The 24,953-nt window shown below is 43.7% G+C and overlaps 1 protein-coding gene across 1 annotated transcript in view; it reads left to right on the forward strand.

The window, feature by feature from the left end:
- Positions 1 to 24,732, forward strand: part of IL20RB (interleukin 20 receptor subunit beta) — a 44,631-nt gene extending 19,899 nt beyond the window's left edge. Inside the window, exons 4-7 of the mRNA XM_023187849.1 lie at positions 3,174 to 3,298; positions 5,654 to 5,804; positions 9,150 to 9,292; positions 23,756 to 24,732. Coding sequence (XP_023043617.1) covers positions 3,174 to 3,298; positions 5,654 to 5,804; positions 9,150 to 9,292; positions 23,756 to 23,866 — 530 coding nt within the window. The 3' untranslated portion in view covers positions 23,867 to 24,732. The remainder of the gene's footprint in view (positions 1 to 3,173; positions 3,299 to 5,653; positions 5,805 to 9,149; positions 9,293 to 23,755) is intronic.
- The last annotated feature ends 221 nt before the right edge of the window (positions 24,733 to 24,953 follow it).

The following is a 24,953-nucleotide window of genomic DNA, read 5'->3' on the forward strand; positions in this document are numbered from 1 at the left end:
CTCTGTGATCCAAGCAAATGAACTGGGGTGGCATCATGATCTCTTAAAGGTATTAAGTTTGTCCTCTTCCATTTGAAAAAGGCCACTCAGACTTCTCCGCAGGAATATGAAAAATCTTGATTTAAGGCTCTCCTGAAAAGGATCCCTACTCTCTCTCTCTCTTTTTTTTTTTTTTTTTTTTTTTTTTGAGGCGGAGTTTTGCTCTTGTTATCCAGGCTGGAGTGTAATGGCACAATCTTAGCTCACTGCAACCTCCGCCTCCTGGGTTCTAGCATTTCTCCTGCCTCAGCCTCCCAAGTAGCTGGGATTACAGGAATGTGCCACCATGCTTGGCTAATTTTGTATTTTTAGTAGAGACAGAGTTTCACCATATTGGCCAGGCTGGTCTCCAACTCCTGACCTCAGGTGATCTGCCCACCTCAGCCTCCCAAAGTGTTGGGATTACAGTGGGATTACAGGCATGAGGCGCTACGCCTAGCTGAGGGTCCACACTCTTAAAGGGAAGCTTTATTGAGAGCAAATTTTTTTTTTTTTTTTTTTTTTTTTTGAGACAGAGTCTCATTCTGTCGCCCAGGCTGGAGTGCAGTGGTGCCATCTCGGCTCACTGCAAGCTCCGCCTCCCGGGTTCACGCCATTCTCCTTCCTCGGCCTCCTGAGTGGCTGGGACAACAGGTGCTCGCCACCTCGCCCGGCTAATTTTTTGTATTTTTAGTAGAGACGGGATTTCACTGTGTTAGCCAGGAGGATCTCGATCTCCTGACCTCGTGACCCGCCCGCCTCGGCCTCCCAAAGTGCTGGGATTACAGGCGTGAGCCACCGCGCCCGGCCCGAGAGCAGAGGTTTTTAACTTTGCACATTCGAGTCACAGGGGAGCTTTAGAATCACTTATGCCTGGGGCCCTTCCACAGAGAGTCTGGTTTGAATGATCTGCATGCATCTTGTTCACTGGGAGTTTAAAATTCTTCCCAGATTATTTTTATGTACAGCCAGGGTTGAGATCCACTAGTAAAGAGACTAAACACCCCACACGAGGGAGGTAGAAATGTAGAAAGAAATGGGCTCACATTCTGTAGATTAACTCTGTGACTCTGGGCATGTCCCTTAATCTCTCTGTAAAACAGGAACAATGTTAGGCTGGGCGCGGTGGTTCACTTTGGGCGCGGCACTTTGGGAGGCCGAAGTGGGTGGATGACGAGGTCAGGAGATCCAGACCATCCTGGCTAACACAGGGAAACCCCATCGCCTGTAGTCCCAGCTACTTGGGAGGCTGAGGCAGGAGAATGGCGTGAACCTGGGAGGCGGAGCTTGCAGTGAGCCGAGATCGCGTCAGTGCACTCCAGCCTGGGCGACAGAGCGAGCCTCCCTCACAAAAAACCGCCCCCACCTGCCCCCCCCCCAAAAAAACAGGAACAATGTTTACCTTCTAAAGCTTCCTGGGCAGATTAAATGAGATAAGCATGCAGAAGGCATAGGACAGAGGTTCCTGCCCTAACGCTGTCGAACAACTCTCCTCTGAACTGAAACTTCAGATTATTTTCTCTAATTCTGGTCTCAATAAAGATGGAGATCAGAAGACCCAATTCTAATCATATCTGACAGAAAAGTCGAGGAGTGAAGTATCTGTTTCCCTTCTGGAGGTGTTTCAGAGGTAGTGCTAGTGGTGCTGAGTGGTCATATGAATCTCAGCACTGAATGTGTTTTGTACAGTCGGCCCTGACTTCCCAAGTCCTCCTGACCCCCATCCAGGTAGCTCTCCAACAGCCAAGCATATACACTTCTCTGATGAGGGAGGCCAGGGGGAAAGGCTTCGTTCTCTGAAAACTCCCTCTAGGCACTGCCTTTCTTCTGACTGTCCACTGACCCCAGGGAAGGCAGATTTAGCCCAGAGCATGCCCCAGCCCACTTTCCAATCCAAGACCAGTGATCAGGGTGGCCCTTCTGGTCCTGCAGTATCTGGGTCTGAGAGGCAGGTATACCATCACCAGTAACCAGGGTGTAGAGACTATCTGTGTGGGCCTTCTGCTCTTGGTCTGCTGATGGTAAGGTATTCACAAGGGCTGTGGGCCTCTCTGCGGGGGACCTTGCAACATGAAAGATAATGTTTGTGCTTATGTTGTAATTTCTAGAGTTGATTATTGGAATCTGTAAAAAGCCTGTGGGCCGGGCGCATTGGCTCACTCCTGTAATCCCAGCACTTTGGGAGCTAGAGGTGGGCAAACTGCTTGAGCCCAGGAATTAGAGACCAGTCCGGGCAATGTGGTGAAACCCCATCTCTACAAAAAATGCAAACAAAATTAGCTGAGTGTGGTGATGTGTGCCTGTAGTTCCAGCTACCTGGGAGCTGAAGGTGAGAGGACTACCCGAGCCTGAGAGTTCGAGGCTGCAGTGAACCATGCTAGTGCCACTGCACACTTCAGCCTAGGTGACAGTGAGACCCTGTCTGAAAAGAAAAAAAAAAAAAAGCCGGTAACTTGCCAGCATCCCTTACTCAGGATATGAGATGAAAAATAGAATTGGGCTGAGAATAGAATGGCCAGCCGTATTCATGGTCTGCTCATCTGCTGATACAGGAAAGTTGTCAGTAGCCAGTACATGCCACAGATCTATGTGAGTTGTGGGAATGCACGTGGCCCTGCCAGGTATGCTCATTCCTAAGGGGCAAAGACCGGGCCTGGCTGTTCAGTATAGACTTGAGCTCACATAGGCATTTGGCAAGCATTAAAATATAGCATCTGCTCACTTAGTGAGCCAAAGTGAGGAGCAATTTCTGCTGAAAAAGTGGTGACAGGAGGGGCATGGATCATAAATTTTAAAAGAGCAAGAGATAATGTTTACTGGAGTTTTTAATCACTTTTCTTGTGTATATGTATGTGCCTCCTGGAGAAGGAACAGTGGACTTTATTAAAGGATTAAAAAAGAAGAGAATTATAGTATTTGTCATTTGTTTTTTCATTCATTCATCACTCAAAAAGCACCTGAGCATACAGCACCTGAGCACCTGCTGCATACAGGAGAGTATTTGTGTACATGTTTCCATGAGCTTGAAGCTACAGCTGACTCCCTCCCTTCCCTACAGAGACTGAAATATTTCCATAGATGTCACGGTCATTGTGTTCCAGGGAAATCAGCCCTGTCTGGGGCTGGCTTTGACTCTCCTGTTGTCTTGCCAACAGCCATCCTTACCCCACCTGGGATGGAGATCACCAAAGATGGCTTCCACCTGGTTATTGAGCTGGAGGACCTGGGGCCCCAGTTTGAGTTCCTTGTGGCCTACTGGAGGAGGGAGCCTGGTGCCGAGGTGAGACTCCAGCCTTGGCCTTTGGGTCAGGCTTCGGGAAAGAAGGCACAGATCTCTGAGGGTGAGCAAGGGAAAGCGGCCCCTGCAGTGCTCACTGGGTGACCTGGGGATGAGCAGTTCTGGGTGAAGTGTGCAAAAGATGGGTATGCTGACCACCCCATCAGTCTCTTCTCCAAAGAACTGCCTTGGTCCATTCAATCATTCCTCGGCTGGGAGCCTTTCCAGGCCACATCTGCTGAAGTGTGGGGCTGCCCCCTTACCCTAAACTCTAACCTAGCTGGACCCACAGTATCTTTTCAATGCCTTTTTTCTCCCTCATCAGCTCATCTCCTCAGCCACTTAGGGGCAGCCGTCAGGATTTCTAGATCAACAGGATGATTTCAAAAGCCCACAAGGCTGGTACAAACCTCCTGAGGGTGTATATCTTGGCAGGATGAAGAGGTAGAGGCAGGGATCCAGGAGCTGGCTTATGAGTAAACCCATCTAACTATGAGCAGGTGGGCCATGCAGAATGCCCAGGAGGGTGCTGCCTTCCCCATGGGAAGGGTCCTACAGCCTGGGATGGCTGGGAGGCCAGCCCTCACAGAGGGACTGGCCAGACAAGCAGCAGCAGTACAAGGAGTGAAGCATGAGCAGGAACTAGGGGACACTCAGACCTATGGAGACTCTGTCCAAGCATATGGTGACAAAGCTTAGAGGCCCACTCCAGGCAGCACAAGCAAAGATAGGCTTTATCACAGGGATTAATACGGTGCAATAAGGAGCTCTCACAGATCTATGAACAGAGCTGGCACAGGGCCAGGCTACAGCCTCGCTTACCCAGAGCCCTTGCTCCCCTGTGGTGGGTCCCTGCTCTTGCACACTTTCTGTGGCCCTTTCCTAGCTTATTCCAGGCTGTGATCCCTCATCAATGCTTCCTACTCATGCCTATGATGTGCCCCCCAGCCCCTCCAGGCCTCTTAGGCCTGACTCCTCCTCACTGTGTCCTCTCTCCTTTGTCCCTGCTTCTAGCTCTCGGTATTCAGTTTCCCAAGACCAAATCCTCAGAAGAAGAATCCAATTGGTCTTGCTCGTCTTATCAGGCCAAGCTTCAGGGGTTGCTGGTAGCCAGCTCGCCCCTGATTGGACCTTTCTCAGGCCAAGGGTACCCTTGATCTTATAGCAGTATCTGGACTGAGAGCACGGGCCTCACCACCCATTCAAAGAGGGCTGTAGGTTCGGTAGCTTCCCATGAAAGGTGGTGTGGGCAGGTACAACACTGGGTTTCAGTATTTACCCCTGCTAGGCAAGAGCCCACTGTAGGATATGGCATTGCCAGCCAGGCAGATGGAGTAGTGTTGGGGACAGGGCAGAGCCTGTGCAGGAGGAAGCATGCAGCTCCCTCAGATTCACTGGGATGGAGCCCACTACCCACCCTAGGTAACTGGCAGTGCCAGGGCTAAGAGGGGCGCATGTACCCTGAGTCATCTAGGCTTGGTTCAGGCAAGCCTCCACAGGTTCAGATGAGGAGCACAGCCTTAGGGAGGGGCATGGAGGTGAAAGGCTGAACAGATGGATGGACAGATGGGTGGATGAGTGAGGAGGTGCTGCTCATGGCTCCACTGCACTGACTCCCTGGCAGCAGTGGCCATGCCAAGCCCCCGCTCAAGTCAGAGTCTCTGCACAAATGTTACCCTATCAGAGAAGCCTTCTCTAACCACTCTTTAAAATGATGCCTCCTCGTTACCATCTCTTTGCTCTGCTTTTTCCTTCACGGTCCTTATCACCACCTGATGTGTACTTTTTCATCGTCTGTCTCACCCCATGTAAGCTCTACGAGAGCAAGGACTTTGTCCATTTTGTTCAATGCTAGGTCCCTGTGCTTAGAGCAGCGCCTAGCACATAGTAGGTACTTAATAAATATGATTGAATGAATGTATGCATAAGTGAGAGGGAACATTCTGTGTGCATCCGGAAAGGAAGTATCTGCAACTTTCCTTCCTTGGCACTTTTTGCCCTTTCCAGTCCTGCTGCCTTCTGGGAATAACTTTTCTTTTTCCTTTTTTTGAGATAGAGTCTCGCTCTGTTGCCCAAGCTGGAGTGCCGCGGCGTGATCTTGGCTCATGACAACTTCTGCCTCCTGGGTTCAAGCAATTCTCCTGCCTCAGCCTCCTGAGTAGCTGGGATTACAGGCACCTGCCACCACGCCCAGCTAATTTTGTATTTGTAATAGAGACGGGGTTTCACCATGTTGGCCAGGCTGGTCTTGAACTCCTGACCTCAGGTGATCTGCCCACCTCAGCCTCCCAAAGTGCTGGGATTACAGGCGTGAGCCACCGCACTTGACCAATAACTGTGTTTTCTGGTCTCTCAAAGGAACATGTCAAAATGGTGAGGAGCGGGGGTATTCCAGTGCACCTAGAAACCATGGAGCCAGGGGCTGCATACTGTGTGAAGGCCCAGACATTCGTGAAGGCCATTGGGAGGCACAGCGCCTTCAGCCAGATAGAATGTGTGGAGGTGCAAGGTAAGGCTGGCTTCTCTGTCCCTGGAGCCCTGCACAGGTGATAGCCCCTCCTGGTCATATCTCAGAGGCCTGCTGGGTTCCTTTGGTTCCGAGTTTTCCCTTGATTTCACTGACCCCCCTCATGGACTGGGTGGGTTCCCATGGTGAAAGTATGTTTGTCACTCTGATTCCCTAGAGGTAGGAGTCCATCCTGGAGCTGGGTGGGGTTAGGAGCAGCTGTCTGAAACACTTTCCCCCTTAAAGCTTCCTAGGCCTGGGGGCCAGGTGTTGCAAGACTGGTTTACCAGATAGTTACTGCCTGAGAATCAGAGCGGGGCTGCAGAGGGTTCAGAGGGTTCAGAGCGGGCTGCAGAGGGTTCAGAACAGGCTTCAGAGGGTCAGACCTTGGAAGGAGGCACTACATTGTATAATGCCACAGCCTTCTTCATCTGGAAGGGACCTTATGGAAAGTCTAGAGAATCCTCGTTTGAATTTCTCTTTTCCCTTGAATATTTTAAGGTCAGAAAACCTACAATGTTTAAAAACCCTTTGAAAAGAAGCAAAACCAAATAAATGCCTACATCCCATGATCTGTCACTCAAATGTCACTAGTTACATTTTTGTGTATAGCCTTTTAGTCTTAAAAAAAAAAAAAAAACTATTATCTTTTTAAAAAGACTAATTATTACCTTAATTTTGTAGTACGTTTATTTATTTATTTTTCTTTCTAAAAAAATTTATTTTATTTCATATGTAGAGACAAGGTCTTGCTCTGTTGCCTGGGCCTTGGCCTCCCAAAGAGCTGAGATTCCAGGTGTGAGCACCACACCCGGTTCATTGAGGGCATCATCCTTCAGTCATTCCCATGTGTAGGCACATGCTGTAGTCCTATAACATATACATTTTGTGCCTGCTTTTTCACAAATGTCATATGCATAACATTTTTCATGCAGATTTCCTGATTACTATTTTATACTACTTTATAAAATCATACAAGTCAAGCTTGCTTAACAATCCAAACAACACCAAAACATATAAAGTAAGGGGCAGGACCAGGCATGGTGGCTCACAGCTGTAATCCCAGCACTTTGGGAGGCTGAGGCAGAAGGATTGCTTGAGCCCAGGAGTTGAACACCAGCCTGGGCAACATAGCGAGACCTCGTCTCATTTTAATAAATAAGTAAATGAAGAGATGAGTGTGCCCCATTCTTCCGCATATTACTCAGGAGGTTTCTGTCAGTGAGTCTGGCGTTTAATCTTCCAGGCGTTGTCTGTGTGGTACCAATGCTCACACACATAGATGGGATGATATTGTACCTACTACTCTGTACTTGGCTTGTCTTCACTCAGTAGTATATTGTGAACATCTTTTCATGTCAATACATACGGATCTACCTCATTTTTTAAAATTATACTTTAAGTTCTAGGGTACATGTGCACAACGTGCAGGTTTGTTGCATATGTATACATGTGCCATGTTGGTGTGCTGCACCCATTAACTCCTCATTTACATTAGGTATATCTCCTAATACTATCCCTCCCCCCCCACCCACCCCACGGCAGACCCCGGTATGTGATGTTCCCCACCTTGTGTCCAAGTGTTCTCATTGTTCAATTCCCACCTATGAGTGAGAACATGCGGTGTTTGGTTTTCTGTCCTTGCGATAGTTTGCTCAGAATGTGTGATTCTACCTCATTTTTAAAGGTCTGGGTGTGGTGGCTCATGCCTGTAATCCCAGCACTTTGGGAGGCTGAGGCAGGTGGATCAACTGAGGTCAGAAATTTGAGACCAGCCTGACCAATGTGGTAAAACCCCATCTCTACTAAAACTACAGAAATTAGCCAGGCATGGTGGCATACGCCTGTAATCCCAGCTACTGGGAAGGCTGAGGCAAGAAAATCGCTTGAACCCAGGAGTCAGAGGTTGCAGTGAGCCAAGATTGCACCACTGCACTCTAGCCTGGGTGACAGAGCAAGATTGTCTTTAAAAAAAAGCATATGTATATGTCAATATATGTAAATGAAAGGCTGTTGCTCTAGCTCAGATGTTGCCAAGAACTGACTTATGTACATAGTTGTTTCCTTCCTTGTGATTAGTTTTTGGAATTAAAATTTCAGGAGTTGGGGAGAAGTGAGGATATGGGCACAAAGAAAACAGAAAGAATGAATAAGACCTACTATTTGATAGCACAATAGGGTGACTATAGTCAACAATAATTGAATTGTATATTTTTACATAAGTTAAAGAGTGTAATTGTATTGTTTGTAACACTCATGATAAATGTTTGAGAGGATGGCTACCTATTCTCCATGATGTGCTTATTTCACATTGCATGCCTGTATCAAAACATCTCATGTACCACATATACACCCACTATATACTACAAAAATTAAAAATTAAAAATTGCAGGAGTGGATGAAAGGGTATGAACATTTGTGTATCTCTTGATGCGTACCACCAAAATATTTTCCAAAATTATTGAAACAATGTACAATGCCCCCAGCCACAAGTCCACCAGCTTCTCCAGTCTCATTGACTGGGCTACCCTTCACATTGCAGGTGAGTAGCCTGGCCCAAAGAGGCTAATTGTGTTGCTCAAGAGAGATGGGAAAATAACCTGTACCCTCTTCCACATCTCCAGATGCTCAAATCTGGCCTTTTCTGCTACAATTATTTGGTAGAATGACTGTGAGCTTAGGAGCCAGTCCTATCTGGGTAACCTGGGTTAGGCCACTTAACCATTCTGAGCATAGATTCCTCTTCTATAAAAGCAGGGGTACTCACACTCATTGTGAAGAACAAGCAACTACACATCCAGCCCCTAGCATAGTTCTGGAAAGCAACAGTAGCCCTAGCACACAAAATAGGGGCTTGATATATTGTAGTTATTTTTTGACTGTTTTCTGAACCATTTCCTCCATAACATGAATCAATGCCAAGAGTGAATTGTGAAACATACTTTGTTTTCAGTTACCGCCCAGCCCCATTCTGTGCTGTTTCTTTCAATACCTCCCCCTCATCCTGCCCAGGGCTTGGCACTCTGCCTTCCTCCTGGCAGTGGTGCCAAGGTACGTGCTAACACAGCAATTGGCTTAACACATGATACTCCTCCCTTTTGTGTCACAAGAAAAAGATTTTAATCTTCCCTGGGGCTTTCTGGAAACCATGCCTTAATCTGGATTCTAGAAAAATGCTTTTAATGGTGGTAATTTTGGTCACTATGGCACACATCAAATCTCAGGATGATGGTGTCTGCCGTCTTAGCCAATGTGCAGAGTCAACTCCAGGAAACTGGGGGAGGCTCAGGATTGAAGATTTAATCTTCACTGTTGTTTTCTAAGCCTGTTTTTATCTTTTGTTTTCAGGAGAGGCCATTCCCCTGGTACTGGCCCTAATTGCCTTTGTTGGCTTCATGCTGATCCTTGTGGTCGTGCCACTGTTCGTCTGGAAAATGGGCCGGCTGCTCCAGTACTCCTGTTGCCCCGTGGTGGTCCTCCCAGATACCTTGGTAATAGAGTAGTTCTTTATTTCTTTCAGTATAACACTGATCAGATGTAGCTTGGACCTTAGCTGGGCATGGACACATGTTTCCATGTTTCCATCATGAGATTATAGGCATCTGCACAGAGAGGGGAGAGGAATACTTACAAAAGACTTCATTTCTAGCTAGAGATACTGGAAGAAATCTCCCTTTTCCAGGGCGCAGTGACCTTCCTGAGGCAGGCCACCTCTGCTCTCTCCCAGGGCCTGGGATGGCAAAGAGAGAAGATGTGTTGCCCAGCCCAGGATGCTTAGAATTGCAGGAGTCACTCATGGTCTTCCCCTCCCAGACTGGCTTGCTGAGCATTCTTGGCCTCTTCCCACAATTGTAACAGCAACTACACCCAATAACATGTTCCAACCCAACTTATTCAATTCACATGCCAAAAGCCTCATTGTTCTCACAGTGAAGATGTACATAGGAGGCATGGACTGTGCTTTGATTTTGGTGGGATAGGGTGGGGTGAAGAGACAACAATCTGGACCTTCATAGTGAGTGCCTGAGGTTAGGAGACCCTACCTGTATTCTCAGATCCTCATGAGGCCAGAATTCTTATCTTACTCCTGAGGGCCCTGGACCACAGGTCTGGGTCTCTCCAGTGGATATAGGACCCATGCCCCATACAATGGTGGGGGAAACCCAAAAGCAGGCCTCCAACACCTCCCCCATGTTCTCTGGCTGCCTCTGCAGATGTTTCACCCCAACCCCCAGACCTCAACCACACAAAGTAGTGCAACAAAGCAAAACAAAACAAAAACAACAAAAACAAAATCAAAAAGCCCCATCCCTGTCACCCTAGGGAATTCTCACAGTTCTCTCCTGGGAGGAGGGAGCCAGTGTCAGCTTCTGGAAAGCAACTAAAGCCAGAACCTTCTGCAACTTATACATGCCTGTAGCTTCTTATCAGCCTGGAGTCACTGCTTCTGAAAGGAGTCATCCTGTGACATCTCTGTGGCCCTGCTTTCTCGCCCTACACAGGAGGAATAATTCTCACTATAAATCAGTCTTCAGGACACCACTCCACTCATTATCCTAATGCCAGATCTCCCTTCTCTCCCATACTTGCGGGTAGTCATAACGACAGAGCTAAGTGCCAGATACTGTTCGAAGGCTTTATATTTATTGAATCATTTGTTGTCATAAAGCTTGGCAGTGTCCTTTTTATCAGTTCCGCCTCCATCCTTCTCTGAATCACTGAATGACTTACTGCTATGCATAAAGGCAATGGGATATATCAAACCCCGGGAAAGAGGGTGGGCCTTTATTACCCTTCAGCAAGAACGTGAGGGTCTCAAAGTACCTTGAAGCATGAAAGGATATGTATTCTGCAGTTATTGGGGAAGTGTTTTATAAATATCGATTAGGTCAAAATGTTTCATGGTATTGTTCAGATCATCTTTGTCTTTTTTTTTTTGTATAATTGTTTTAATATTGAGAGTAGTATATCAGAATGCCACTATGAGTGCAGGCGTGTCTGTTTCTCTCTCTTTCTTTCTTTTTTTTTTTTTTCAAGACGGAGTTTCACTGTTGTCGCCCAGGCTGGAGTGTAGTGGCGCAATCTTGGCTCACTGCACCCTCTGCCTCCTGAGTTCAAGCAATTCTCCTGCCTCAGCCTCCTGAGTAACTGGGATTACAGACGCCTGCCACCACACCTGGCTAATTTTTGTATTTTTAATAGAGACAGGAGTTTCACCATGTTGGCCAGGCTGGTCTCAAACTCCTGACCTCATGATCCACCCGCCTTAGCTTCTCAAAGTGTTGGAATTACAGGTGTGATTCACCACACCTGGCCTGTTTCTCTCTTTATGTCAAATTTTCCTTAACGTATTTTGAGGCTCTGTTTTAAGTGTATTCACATTTTGACATTTAAGTGTATTCAAATTTTGTTATGATTTCCCAAGTAATGGAGTCTTTTATCTGCTCTTCTTTACCTCTGGTAATATTTCTTAGTGTGATATCAGTATATCCTTTTTTTTAAATATATATTTTTACTTTAAATCTATCTGTATATTTATATTTAAGGTGTGTCTCTTACAGACAGCATATAGTCATTCTTTTCTATTATTATTTTTTGGTATAAATCCATTCTGATAACCTCTGCCTTTAAACTGGTATTTTCAGTCCACTAACTTTTTTTGTTTTGTTTTGTTTTGTTTTTTTTTGAGATGGAGTCCCGCTCTGTCACCCAGGCTGGAGTACAGTGGCATGATCTTGGCTCACTGCAACCTCTGCCTCCCGGGTTTAAGGAATTCTCCTGTCTCAGCCTCCCGAGTTGCTGGGACTACAGGTGCATGCCACCATACCTGGCTAATTTTTGTATTTTAGTAGAGACGGGGTTTCACCGTATTGGTCAGGTTGGTCTTGAGTTCCTGACCTCAGGTGATCCACCCGCCTTGGCCTCCCAAAGTGTTGGGATTACAGGTGTGAGCCACTGCACCCGGCCTCCATTAAGTTTAATCTAATGATTGATATGGTTGAATTTAGGTCTATGATTTTATTTTCTCTTTTTCCCCCTTCTGTTCTTCTTTTTCTGCCTCTTTTTGGGTTAATTAAAATTTTTTTTTGAATTTCACTTTAGTGGCTTTTTAGTTATTCTTCTTCACATTACCTTTTCATGGTTGTCCTAGGAGTTACAATATACATATTCTTAACTTTTCACAGTCTACTTAGAATTAATACTATATCATTTCACATGAAATGTAAGAATCTTGGAAGAACCTTGGAATAATTTTTGCTTTACATAGTCATATATATTTTTAAGGTATTTAAAATAATCTTTTATATGTACCCACATATTTACCATTTCTGGAACTCTTTCCTCTTTTCTGAGATCTGCATTTCCATCTGGTATGGGCTTCCTGTCATTTTATAAAACTTCTTGTCTTTTTTCTGTCATAGGTTTAGTAATGTAGATCTGCTAGTAACAAATTCTCTTGGATTTCTTTTATCTGAAAATGTCTTTATTTTGCTTTCATTCTTGAAGGATATTTTTGCTGGATTCTTGGTTGACAATTTTTTCTTATTGTATTTTTATTTTAAATATTAATTATAATATTTCAAAAATAATAACATTTTATTTTAATAGAGATGGCATCTTGCTATGTTGCCCAGGCTAGTCTGGAACTCCTGGGCTTAAACAATCCGCTTTCTCAGCCTCCCAAAGTGCTGGGATGACATGTGCAAGAGCCACTGCACCCAGCTCTTACTACTTTAAAAGTGTCAATTGTCTTCTAGCTTACATTGTTTCTGATAAGTAAACAGCCATGATTTTTTTAACATCATTCTCCTATGTGAAATGGGTTCTCTTTCTCTTGCTGATTTTAAATTACCATTGGTTTTCACCGGTTAAATTATAACATGCCTAGATGGGGTTTGCATTATATTTATCTTGCTTATAGTATATTGAGCTTCTTGAATCTGTAAATGTGTATATTTTTAAGCTACAATTTGGAAAAATATCAGCCATTTTTTTTTTCTTTTTGTTTTTTTAGAGAGAGGGCCTCACTCTGCCACTCAGGCTGGAGTGCAGTGGCGTGATCATGGCTCACTGCAGCCTCGACCTTCTGGGTTCAAGTGATCCTCCCACTTCAGCCTCTTGAGTAGTTTGGACTACAGGCATGTGACAGAGCAACCAGCTAATTTTTAAATTTTTTGTAGAGACAGGGTCTTGCTATGTTGTCCAGGTTGGTCTTGAACTCCTGGGCTCAAGCAATCCTCCCGCTTTGGCCTCCCACAGTGCTGGGATTATAGGCATGAGCCACTGCGCCTGGTCACAGCTAATTATTTTATTTTTTGCAGCAATGGGGTTCTCCCTATGTTGCCCAGGCTCGTCTGGATCTCCTGGGCTCAAGTGATATCCTACTGCCTTGGTCTCCCAAAGTGCTGGGCTTAATAGACATGAACAACTGCTCCCAGCCCATATTTCTTCAGGTTTTCTTTTTTTCTCATTCTCTTCTCTGCTTCTGTGAGTCCAATCTTATTTATATTAGACCTTCAGATATTGTCTCCATAGATCCCTGAGGCTCCATTTGTTTTTATAAAAAACTTCTTTTCCTCTTCTTTATTCTTCAGATTGAATAGTTTTATTAACCTATCTTCTTGTTCCCTGACTCTTCTGTTATCACCAGTCTGATTTTAGGCACGTCTAGTGAATTTTGTATTTAAATTTCAGTTATTGTACTTTTCAATTCTAGAATTTCCATTTGTTTCCTTTTTATAGTAAATATTCTCTGCTGAGATTTTCTATTTGGTCATTTATTATGAGAATATTTTCTTCTGTCTTTGAGCATCATTATAATACCTTTGTCTGCTTTACTTTAAAATCTTTGCTAATTTCACTAGGTGGGTCATGTCAAGGTTGGCCTTTATTGTTTTGTATTTGGTATAGGTCACATTTTCCTATATTTTGTATGTCTAGTGATTTTGGATTATAGTCTGGATACTGCCAAAAATATGTTGTAGAGATTTTGGATTCTGTCATGTTCCTATGAAAACTATTGTTTTTGTTTGTTTGTTTGTTTGCTATAGTAAGCAGTTAGTTTGGAAGACAGACTCAACTCTGGTCTCCTATGCAGTAGGCAGTTGGTATCTTTTAGACTGTTTAGCCTTAGACAGACTGGTAGGAGCTTTCCCCACACCTGCACCTCACACAGTTCGAAGGTCAATCAGATATTTGGGCAGAACTTATGTACAGAATTATAGCTCCCCTTTTCTGGCTCTCTCCTTTTTGGGATTTTTTCCTCTTACTTTCTAACTTCTGTGTTTGCACCAATCTCTGTTTTTTGGCTTTTCAAAAACAGTAAGACTTTTTATGGCACCAAGTGGGACCTGCCTTCAGGCAAGGAGCTGTGAAAAATGGGAAACTCACCCAGTGACATTCCCTTCTTCCAAGCATGAACTTTCAGTCGCTCTACCATGATTTAAGAATCTGTTTTTAACATTTGGGTCAGTTTTAAAAGTTGTTATCTGAGGAGTGTTGGTCTGATTGGCGCTCCTCTGACATAAGTGGAAGTAGAAACCTGCAATAGAAGAGGAATTCCCTGACCTAATCCAAAGCGATGGTAGTGGTAGGGAGCATTTCTGGCTGAGGCATATCAATAGCTCTTCTTTCTCATACACGGTAACAAGCTCAGCCTTCCTCAGCTGGGCTCCCCCAGGTGGTTTTCTGTTGTGATTTCTCTCTGAACTCTGCTGTCCATGCTTATTCTTAACAGGCAACTACACTCTTAACACTCTCTCTTATGTTTTCTCTTCTAGTTCTATCAGGGGGCCAGAAGAGTTTTTCTCTCTACTTCAAGATCAGGGGAATGAAGATCTTCCCAAGACCCAGTGCCTTGTTAGTGAGGAACAGGGTAAAGAGACAGGGAAAGAACCATGTAAAGGGTTAATAACGTATAGGATTTCAGGTACACAAGAAGAGTCCTCAACTGGTAAGATCTCCTAGGAATCCTGATGCATCGCAAGCCACACCCTAAAATCAGCTTTTGGAGAAAACGAAATAGCTTAGATGAAACCAGAGACTGGAAGACTCTATGACAGTATGACCAATTTCATCCATGGCAGATAGACGTCAGTACCCTTGACTACCTTTTGCTTCCCTGTTCTCTGTTAGCATTCTTCCTACATCATTCTGATGTCTGTTCCTACAGACATTCCCTTCCGTAAGGCTTTTAACTTTTATTCTTATTTCATGCCAAGAGTTTTAAAGTGGGCAGATATATCTGAGTCTATGCATTTCCCCACAGTGCTGTGTGAGAAGCAGATCACTAATGTCCACTGAATCCCACACACATTCTTGAGCTGTGAATCAATACTGCCACCTCCCCTCTCTCCGCTATGACTTTAGCATAGCCTAGCTGCATTTCTACATTTGTGTTACTTACAGATAATACTCCTAACTATTAAAAAGTGATATCTAGCCATCCTTGCAAAGTTGACTCATCTTTCCAACTAAACCATGGAAAATTACCAATCAGAAATCCTTGACAATTCTTCAAAAGGGTCCACTGAGTTTGTGTTTAATTTATCTGTATGGATGAAACATTTCATGTCTACGTCTAAAATTTTATAGTAGGTGATGGTTGCACTTTGAAATATGACATTAAGAATTTTTTCCATTAAAGTTTATATCACCAAGTAACAATCTTTTTTAAAATTGTTATTATACTTTAAGTTCTAGGGTACATGTATACAACCTGCAGGTTTGATAGATAGGTATACATGTGCCATGTTGGTTTGCTGCACTCATCAACTCATCATTTACACTAGGTATTTCTCCTAATGCTATCCCTCCCCCAAGCCCACCCCCCGACAGGCCCCAGTATGTGATGTTCCCCGCACTGTGTCCAAGTGATCTCATTGTTCAGTTCCCACCTATGAGTGAGAACATGTGGTGTTTGGTTTTCTGTCCTTGTGATAGTTTGCTGAGAATGATGATTTCCAGCTTCATCCATATCCCTGCAAAGGACATGAACTCATCCCTTTTTATGGCTGCATAGTATTCCATGGTATATATGTTGATGGATATTTGGGTTGGTTCCAAGTCTTTGCTATTGTGAATAGTGGCACAAAAAACATACCTGTGCATGTGTCTTTACAGCAGCATGATTTATAATCCTTTGGGTATATACCAGGTAATGGGATTGCTGGGTCAAATGGTAATTGTAATTCTAGATCCTTAAGGAATCGCCACACTGTCTTCCACAATGGTTGAACTAATTTACACTCCCACCAACAGTGTAAAAGCATTCCTATTTCTCCATATCCTCTCTAGCATCTGTTGTTTCCTGACTTTTTAATGATTGCCATTCTAACTGGCGTGAGATGGTATCTTACTGTGATTTTGATTTGCATTTCTCTGATGACCAGTGATGATAAGCATTTTTTTCATGTGTCTGTTGGCTGCATGGATGTCTTCTTTTGAGAAGTTTCTGTTCATATCCTTTGCCCCCTTTTTGATGGGGTTGTTTGTTTTTTACTTGTAAATTTGTTTGAGTTCTTTGTAGATTCTGGATATTAGTCCTTTGTCAGATGGTAGATTGCAAAATTTTTCTCCCATTCTGTAGGTTGCCTATTCACTCTGATGGTAGTTTCTTTTGCTGTGCAGAAGCTCTTTAGGTTAATTAGATCCCATTTATCTATTTTGACTTTTGTTGCCATTGCTTTTGGTGTTTTAGTCATGAAGTCCTTGCCCATGCCTATGTCCTGAATGGTATTGCCTAGGTTTTCTTCTAGGATTTTTATGGTTTTAGGTCTAACATTTAAGTCTTTAATCCATCTTGAATTAATTTTTGTATAAGGTGTAAGGAAGGTATCCAGTTTCAGCTTTCTACATATGGCTAGCCAATTTTCCCAGCACTATTTATTAAATAGGGAATCCCTTTCCAATTCTTGTTTTTGTCAGTTTTGTCAAAGATCAGATGGTTGTAGATGTGTGGTGTTATTTCTGAGGGCTCTGTTCTGTTCCATTGGTCTATATATCTGTTTTGGTATCAGTACCATGCTGTTTTGGCTACTGTAGACTCGTTTGAAGACTAGTTTAAAGTCAGGTAGTGTGATGCCTCCAGCTTTGTTCTTTTGGCTTAGGATTGTCTTGGCAATGCGGGGTCATTTTTTGTTCCGTATGAATTTTAAAGAAGTTTTTCCCAATTCTATGAAGAAAGTCATTGGTAGCTTGATGGGGATGGCATTGAATCTATAAATTACTTTTGGCAGTATGGCCATTTTCATGATATTGATTCTTCCTATCCATGAGCATGGAATATTCTTCCATTTGTTTGTGTCCTCTTTTATTTCCTTGAGCAGTGGTTTGTAGTTCTCCTTGAAGAGGTCCTTCACATCCCTTGTAAGTTGGATTCCTAGGTATTTTATTCTCTTTGTAGCAGTTGTGAATGGGAGTTCACTCATGATTTGGCTCTCTGTTTCTCTGTTAATGGTGTATAGGAATGCTTGTGATTATTGCACATTGATTTTATATCCTGAGACTTTGCTTAAGTTGCTTATCAGTTTCAGGAGATTTTGGACCGAGATGATGGGGTTTTCTAAATATACAATCATGTCATCTGCAAACAGGAACAATTTGACTTCCTCATTTCCTAATCGAATACCCTTTATTTCCTTCTCTTGTCTGATTGCCCTGGCCAGAACTTCCAACACTATGTTGAATAGGAGTGATGAGAGAGGGCATCCTTGTCTTGTGCCCGTTTTCAAATGGAATGCTTCCAGTTTTTGCCCACTCAGTATTATATCGGCTGTGGGTTTGTCATAAATAGCTCTTATTATTTTGAGATACGTTCCATCAATACCTAGTTTATTGAGAGTTTTTAGCGTGAAGGACTGTTGAATTTTGTTGAGGGTCTTTTCTGCATCTATTGAGATAATCATGTGGTTTTTGTCTTTGGTTCTGTTTATATGCTGGATTACATTTATTGATTTGCATATGTTGAACCAGCCTTGCATAGCCAGGGATGAAGCCAAGTTGATTGTAGTGGATAAGCTTTTTGATGTGCTGCTGGATTCGTTTTGCCAGTATTTTATTGAGGATTTTCGCATTGATGTTAATCAGGGATATTGGTTTAAAATTCTCTTTTTTTATCGTGTCTCTGCCAGGCTTTGGTATCAGGATGATGCTGGCCTCATAAAATGAGTTAGGGAGGAATTCCCTCTTTTTCTATTGATTGGAATAGTTTCAGAAGGAAAGGTACCAGCTCCTCTTTGTACCTCTGGTAGAATTCAGCTGTGAATCCATCTGGTCCTGGACTTTTTTTTGGTTGGTAGGCTATTAATTATTGCCTCAATTTCAGAGCCTGTTATTGGTCTATTCAGAGATTGAACTTCTTCCTGGTTTAGTCTTGAGAGGGCGTATGTGTCCAGGAATTTATCCATTTCTTCTAGATTTTCTAGTTTATTTGCGTAGAGGTGTTTATAGTTTTCTCTGATGGTAGTTTGTATTTCTCTGGGATTGGTGGTGATATCCCCTTTATCATTTTTTATTGTGTCTATTTGATTCTTTTCTCTTTTCTTCTTTGTTAGTCTTACTAGCGGTCTATCAATTTTGTTGATCTTTTCAAAAAACCATCTCCTGGATTCATTTATTTTTTTGAAGGGTTTTTTGTGTGTCTATCTCTTTCAGTTCTGCTCTGAACTTAGTTATTTCTTGCCTTCTGCTAGCTTTTGAATGTGTTTGCTCTTCTCCAGTTCTTTTAATTGTGATGTTAGGGTGTCAATTTTAGATCTTTCCTGTTTTCTCTTGTGGGCATTTAGTGTTATAAATTTCCCTCTACACACTGCTTTAAATGTGTCCCAGAGATTCTGGTACGTTGTGTCTTTGTTCTCATTGGTTTCAAAGAACATCTTTATTTCTGCTTTCACTTCGTTATTTACCCAGTAGTCATTCAGGAGCAAGTTGTTCCGTTTCCATGTAGTAAAGCGGTTTTGAGTGAGTTTCTTAATCCTGAGTTCTAATTTGATTGCACTGTGGTCTGAGAGACAGTTTGTTGTGATTTCTTTTCTTTTACGTTTGCTGAGGAGTGCTTTACTTCCAATTATGTGGTCAATTTTAGAACAAGTGCGATGTGGTGTTGAGAAGAATGTGTATTCTACTGATTTGGGGTGGAGAGTTCTGTAGATGTCTATTAGGTCTGCTTGTTTTAGAGCTGAGTTCAGGTCCTGGATATCCTTGTTAACCTTCTGTCTCGTTGATCTGTCTAATATTGACAGTGGGGTGTTAAAGTCTCCCATTATTATTGTGTGGGAGTCTAAGTCTCTTTGTAAGTCTCTAAGGACTTGTTATGAATCTGGGTGCTCCTGTATTGGGTGCATACATATTTAGGATCGTTAACTCTTCTTGTTGAATTGATCCCTTTACCATTATGTAATGCCTTTCTTTGTCTCTTTTGATCTTTGTTCGTTTAAAGTCTGTTTTATCGGAGACTAGGATTGTAACCCCCGCTGCTTTTTTTTTTGCTTTCCATTTGCTTGGTAGATCTTCCTCCTTCCCTTTATTTTGAGCCTGTGTGCATCTTTGCGTGTCAGATGGGTCTCCTGGATACAGCACACTGATGGGTCTTGACTCTATCCAATTTGTCAGTCTGTGTCTTTTAATTGGGGCATTTAGCCCATTTACCTTTAAGGTTAATATTGTTATGTATGAATTTGATCCTGTCATTATGATGTTAGCTGGTTATTTTGCCCATTAGTTGATGCAGTTTCTTCCTAGCATCGATGGTCTTTGCTATTTGGCATGTTTTTGCAGTGGCTGGTACTGGTTGTTTCTTTCCATGTTTAGTGCTTCCTTCAGGAGCTCTTGTAAGGCAGGCCTGGTGGTGTCAAAATCTCTCAGCATTTGCTTATCTGTAAAGGATTTTATTTCTCCTTCACTTATGAAACTTAGTTTGACTGGATATGAAATTCTGGGTTGAAAATTCTTTTCTTTAAGAATGTTGAATATTGGCCCCCACTCTCTTCTGGCTTGTACAGTTTCTGCCGAGAGATTCGCTGTTAGTCTGATGGGCTTCCCTTTGTGAGTAACTCGACCTTTCTCTCTGGCTGCCCTTAACACTTTTTCCTTCATTTCAACCTTGGTGAATCTGACAATTATATGTCTTGGGGTTGCTCTTCTCAACTGGTGTCTTTGTGGTGTTCTCTGTATTTCCTGAATTTGAATGTTGTCCTGCCTTGCTAGGCTGGGGAAGTTCTCCTGGATAATATCCTGAAGAGTGTTTTCCAACTTGGTTCCATTCTCCCCATCACTTTTAGGCACACCAATCAAACATAGATTTGGGCTTTTCACATAGTCCCATATTTCTTGGAGGCTTTGTTCATTTTTTTTTAACTCTTTCTTCTCTAACCTTGTTTTCTCACTTTATTTCATTAATTTGATCTTCAATCACTGATACCCTTTCTTCCACTTACTCTAATCAGCTATTGAAGCTTGTGCATGTGTCACAAAATTCTCGTGCCATGGTTTTCAGCTCCATCAGGTCATTTAAGGTTTTCTCTACACTGTTTATTCTAGTTAGCATTCATCAAATCTTTTTTCAAGGTTTTTAGCTTCCTTGCGATGGGTTTCAACATCTTCCTTTAGCTTGAAGAAGTTTGTTATTACTGACCTTCTGAAGCCTACCTCTGTCAACTTGTCAAAGTCATTCTCCATGCAGCTTTATTCCATTGCTGCCGAGGAGCTGTGATCCTTTGGAGGAGAAGAGGTGCTCTGGTTTTTAGAATTTTCAGCTTTTCTGCTCTGGTTTCTCCTCATCTTTGTGGTTTTATCTACCTTTGGTCTTTGATGTTGGTGACCTACAGATGGGGTTTTAGTGTAGATAACCTTTTTGTTGATGTTGATGCTATTCCTTCCTGTTTGTTAGTTTTCCTTCTAACAGTCAGGTCCCTCAGCTGCAGGTCTGTTGGAGTTTGCTGGAGGTCCACTCCAGACCATTTGCCTGGGTATCACCAGCGGAGGCTGTTGCTGAACAGCAAATATTGCTTCCTGATCCTTCCTCTGGAAGCTTTATCCCAGAGAGGCAGCTGCCTATATGAGGTGTCTGTCAGCCCCTACTGGGAGGTGTCTCCCAGTTAGGCTACACGGTGTCAGGGACCTACTTGAGGAGGCAGTCTGTCTGTTCTCAGAGCTCAAACGCCATGCTGGGAGAACAACTGCTCTCTTCACATCTGCAGAAGTTGTCTGCTGCCTTTTGTTCAGCTATGCCCTGCCGACAGAGGTGGAGTCTAGAAGCAGTAGGCATTGTTGAGCTGTGGTGGGCTCCGCCCAGTTCGAGCTTCCTGGCTCTGTTTACCTACTCAAGCATCTGCAATGACAGACGCTCCTCCCCCAGCCAGGCTGCCACCTCACAGATTGATCTCAGACTGCTGTGCTAGCAGTGAGCAAGGCTCCAGGAGCATGAGACCTGCTGAGCCAGGCACAGGAGAGAATCACCTTGTCTGCTGGTTGCTAAGACCTTGGGAAAAGTGCGGTATTTGGGTGGGAGTGCCCCATTTTTCCAGGTAGTCTGTCACGGCTTCCCTTGGCTAGGAAAGGGAAATCCCACGGCCCCTTGTGCTTCCCAGGTGAGGCGATGCCCTGCCCTGCTTCAGCTCGCTCTCTGTGGGCTGCGCCCACTGTCCAATCAGTCCCAATGAGATGAACCAGGTACCTCAGTTGGAAATGCAGAAATCACCCATCTTCTGCGTTGATCACGCTGGGGGCAGCTGACCATAGTGTTCCTATTCAGCCATCTTGGAATGCTACCCACCAAGTAACAATCTAAAGCAAAACTATATATGCAAGGCAAATTATATTAATTCTGCCCAGTATATATTCTCTGTTTAAAAATATAATTTATTTTCTTTGTCTTTCATCCATAATTGCTTCATGGGAATGGGTGCTTTGGTGCTAAAGGGTCTCCGTTTCCTTTCTGTGACTCACTTTTTTCTTTCTCTTCTTGCTGTCACATTCTGCTGTAATGTAGGTAGCAAGCATAAAGATGGCCCCAAATTAGTAATTCTTCAATGACCCATCCAAGTATAACCTTGCATGCTTTATAGAAAGTGGAGTTTGTGTGAACTCACATGCCTCTAAGTCTACACAGGCACTAGAAAGAAGAAAAAAAAAAAAAAAAAAAAAGGAAAGAACTTGCAGTGTAATGACTGTAACTCAAGAGGGAGGGGGATGGGGATCATGGCAAATATGTTTCATCGTCTCAGTGACAGCAGGTTGCTACCAAGAGGAAGTGTGAGCCAGTGCTGCCAGATCTCCAAGTTTTAAATGAGAAGCCCAGAAACCTAGATTTTTATGAGAAATCTCTCCATTTTCAAATGTTGAAAACTGATTCCAGTTTTACAAAATATGCTGAGCTTTGCTTGAAAATTAGTACTAAACTGTGGGACCACAGTTTTGCACCTTCCAAAATTCTGAGATTATGCTGTTTGTTTTACTTTAATGTGCTAGAACTGCACTGTCTAGTACAGTAGCCACTAGTCATATGTGACTGTTAGACTCTAGAAATGTGGCTCGTCCAAATTGAGATGTATTGTAAATATAAAATACGGAATGGATTTTGAAGACAGAATGAAACAAGTTTATAAAATGTTTCAGTCATTTTTTAAGTGACATGTTAAATTGATAATATTTTGGATATATTTGTTAAATAAATTATTAAAATTAGTTCCACCTGTTTCTTTTTACTTTTAAAATGTGCTACTAGATTTTAAAAATTGCATATGTGGCTCACGTTCGATTTCTATTAGACAGCACTGTTCTGGAATTTAAAAAATAATCATGTATGACCACTGCAGATGTAGGGATTTAGTGTCCTGAGAATCTGACTGCACCGGCAGCAGCGCGTCGAAGGCCTTCACGCTAACACCCCTGCTTAGTGAGCGCTGCTTGTGCGTTGTCTCTTCCTGTTGGCATTTGCCGATGGACACCAGGAGTGAGTCTCTATAGCTGCCATTTTGCCAACAAGGATGAAGGGAGACTGGCTCAATGAAGCTGATGTCTCCTGAGGAACTGAGGTGGAGGAAACCGTTGTGCCTATTTGTGCCCAGGTGGTACCCTTGGGAGTGATGAGGGGAAGGGCCGAGAGAGATAACTGTAGAAGAACTTAGAGATTTTGGCAGAGGTGAGCAGGCGAGTAATAGGTGGGAGAGTCCACCTGAAAAGTTGATGTCTGCATGTTTATAACTAGTAATGATTGTCTCCTGGGGCCACTGGGAGAAGATGGCGGGAACCTGATATTGAGCAAGGAAGGGACTCCCATTTATGGAACATCCTCTCTGTACTGGGCACCATGCTAGGTGCTGTTCATAAAGCATCTCAGACCAGGTCATAATTCTCCGAGCTCTCTGGTGGAAGAAGGTTAGGGTTTTGTTGTTGTTGTTGAGACAGAATCTTGCTCTGTTACCTAGGCTGGAGTGCAGTGGTGTGATCAGCACTTACTGCAGCCTTGACCTCCCAGGCTCAATTGATCCTCCTGTCTCAGCCTCATGAGTAGCTGAGACCACAGATGTGTGCCACCATGCCTGGCCAGTTAATTTTTTGTGGAGAGGGAGCCTTGCTATGTTGCCCAGGCTGGTCTCTAAGCCCTGGGCTCAAGCAATATGCCTGTTTCAACAGCCTCCCAACGCAAGTGTGAGCCATCACACCTCCCTTTAAATTTTTTTCTAAGAATGAGAATTACATTCTGGGTTTTTGTGGGGCAGCGTCTTAGAATGAGGAACTCTGACCAAGCAGGGCTTCAAGGGAACTGCAGGGTAGTGAACTGGGAGATAATCTTAGCAGATGTTGGAAGCCCTTCATCTAGGGGTTGAAATTGTTTTTTGGTTTTTGTTTTTGCTTCTTGAAAATTAATTAATCAAATAGTTAAACTTTTAATAACATTCTTTACTATTACTACTACTATCCTCTAATGAATATCAATGAAAATTATTTTTCAGAAAATAACCAGTTCACCCCAGAAGTTAATCAGCTGCAGAAGGGAGGAGGTGGATGCCTGTGCCACAGCTGTGATGTCTCCTGAGGAACTCCTCAGGGCCTGGATCTCATAGGCTTGCGGAAGGGCCCAGGTGAAGCCGAGAAGCTGGTCTACATGACGTGGAAACCATGAGGGGACAAGTCGTGTTTCTGTTTTCCGACACGGACAAGGGATGAGAGAAGTAGGAAGAGCCTGTTGTCTACAAGTCTAGAAGCAACCACCAGAGGCAGGGTGGTTTGTCTAACAGAACATGGACTGGGACTTAGGAGATGTGACCTCTAGACTAGGGGCTGCCATTTGTTGGCTGGGCAACCCTGGGAGAAGTGACTTTATCCCTTTGGTCCTAAATTTTCTCATCTGTAATGGGGGAATTACCTACACACCTGCTAAACACACAGACACAGAGTCTCTGTCTATACACACACGTACACGTATATACACTCAGCACTTGCAAGGCTAGAGGGAAACTGGCGACACTCTAAAGTCTGACTGATTCAGTGTTTCTGGAGAGCAGGACATAAATGTATGATAAGAATGATCAAGGACTCTACACACTGGGTGGCTTGGAGAGCCCACTTTTCCAGAAGAATCCTTGAGAGAAAAGGAAGCATGGGAGCAATGGTGTTGAATTCACTTCAAGCCCAATGCTGGTGCAGAGGGGAATGGCTCAGTGAGCTCTATAGTAGGTGACCTGGAGGAAGGTCACAGCCACACTGAAAACGGAACGTGCATGAACACAGAGGATCCATGAACTGCTGTAAAGTGTTGTCAGTGTGTGCACACTGCAGACAGCAGGAGAGATGTACGTGTGCAATGCGACAAGAATGCAGAAGTCAGTAACGTGCATGTTTGTTGTGCTCCTTTTTTTCCTGTAGAGTTGCTAAAATACAGAATTTAGCAAATAAAAAGGGGCCACCCTGGCCAAAAGTGATCTTTAAAGTTCTAGTTACATTGTCAACCTCAAGTCCAGAGAGACTCCAATGGACACATTTGGTCAAGAGGACTGGGGGTGGGGATGGGGGCAGGGGAGGAGCAGCCCCAGGAATCCAGAGTCCAGGGCTGCCTGGTTGGGGGCAGCCTCTGGCTGCATGAAAACCCCAACTGAGGCAGCTGGCCTAAGCCTCACCTGGTCAGGGTTCTCCTAGGCCTTTCCTGGAGGC

Source organism: Piliocolobus tephrosceles, chromosome 2 (assembly GCF_002776525.5).
Source record: "Piliocolobus tephrosceles isolate RC106 chromosome 2, ASM277652v3, whole genome shotgun sequence".
NCBI lineage: Eukaryota > Metazoa > Chordata > Mammalia > Primates > Cercopithecidae > Piliocolobus > Piliocolobus tephrosceles.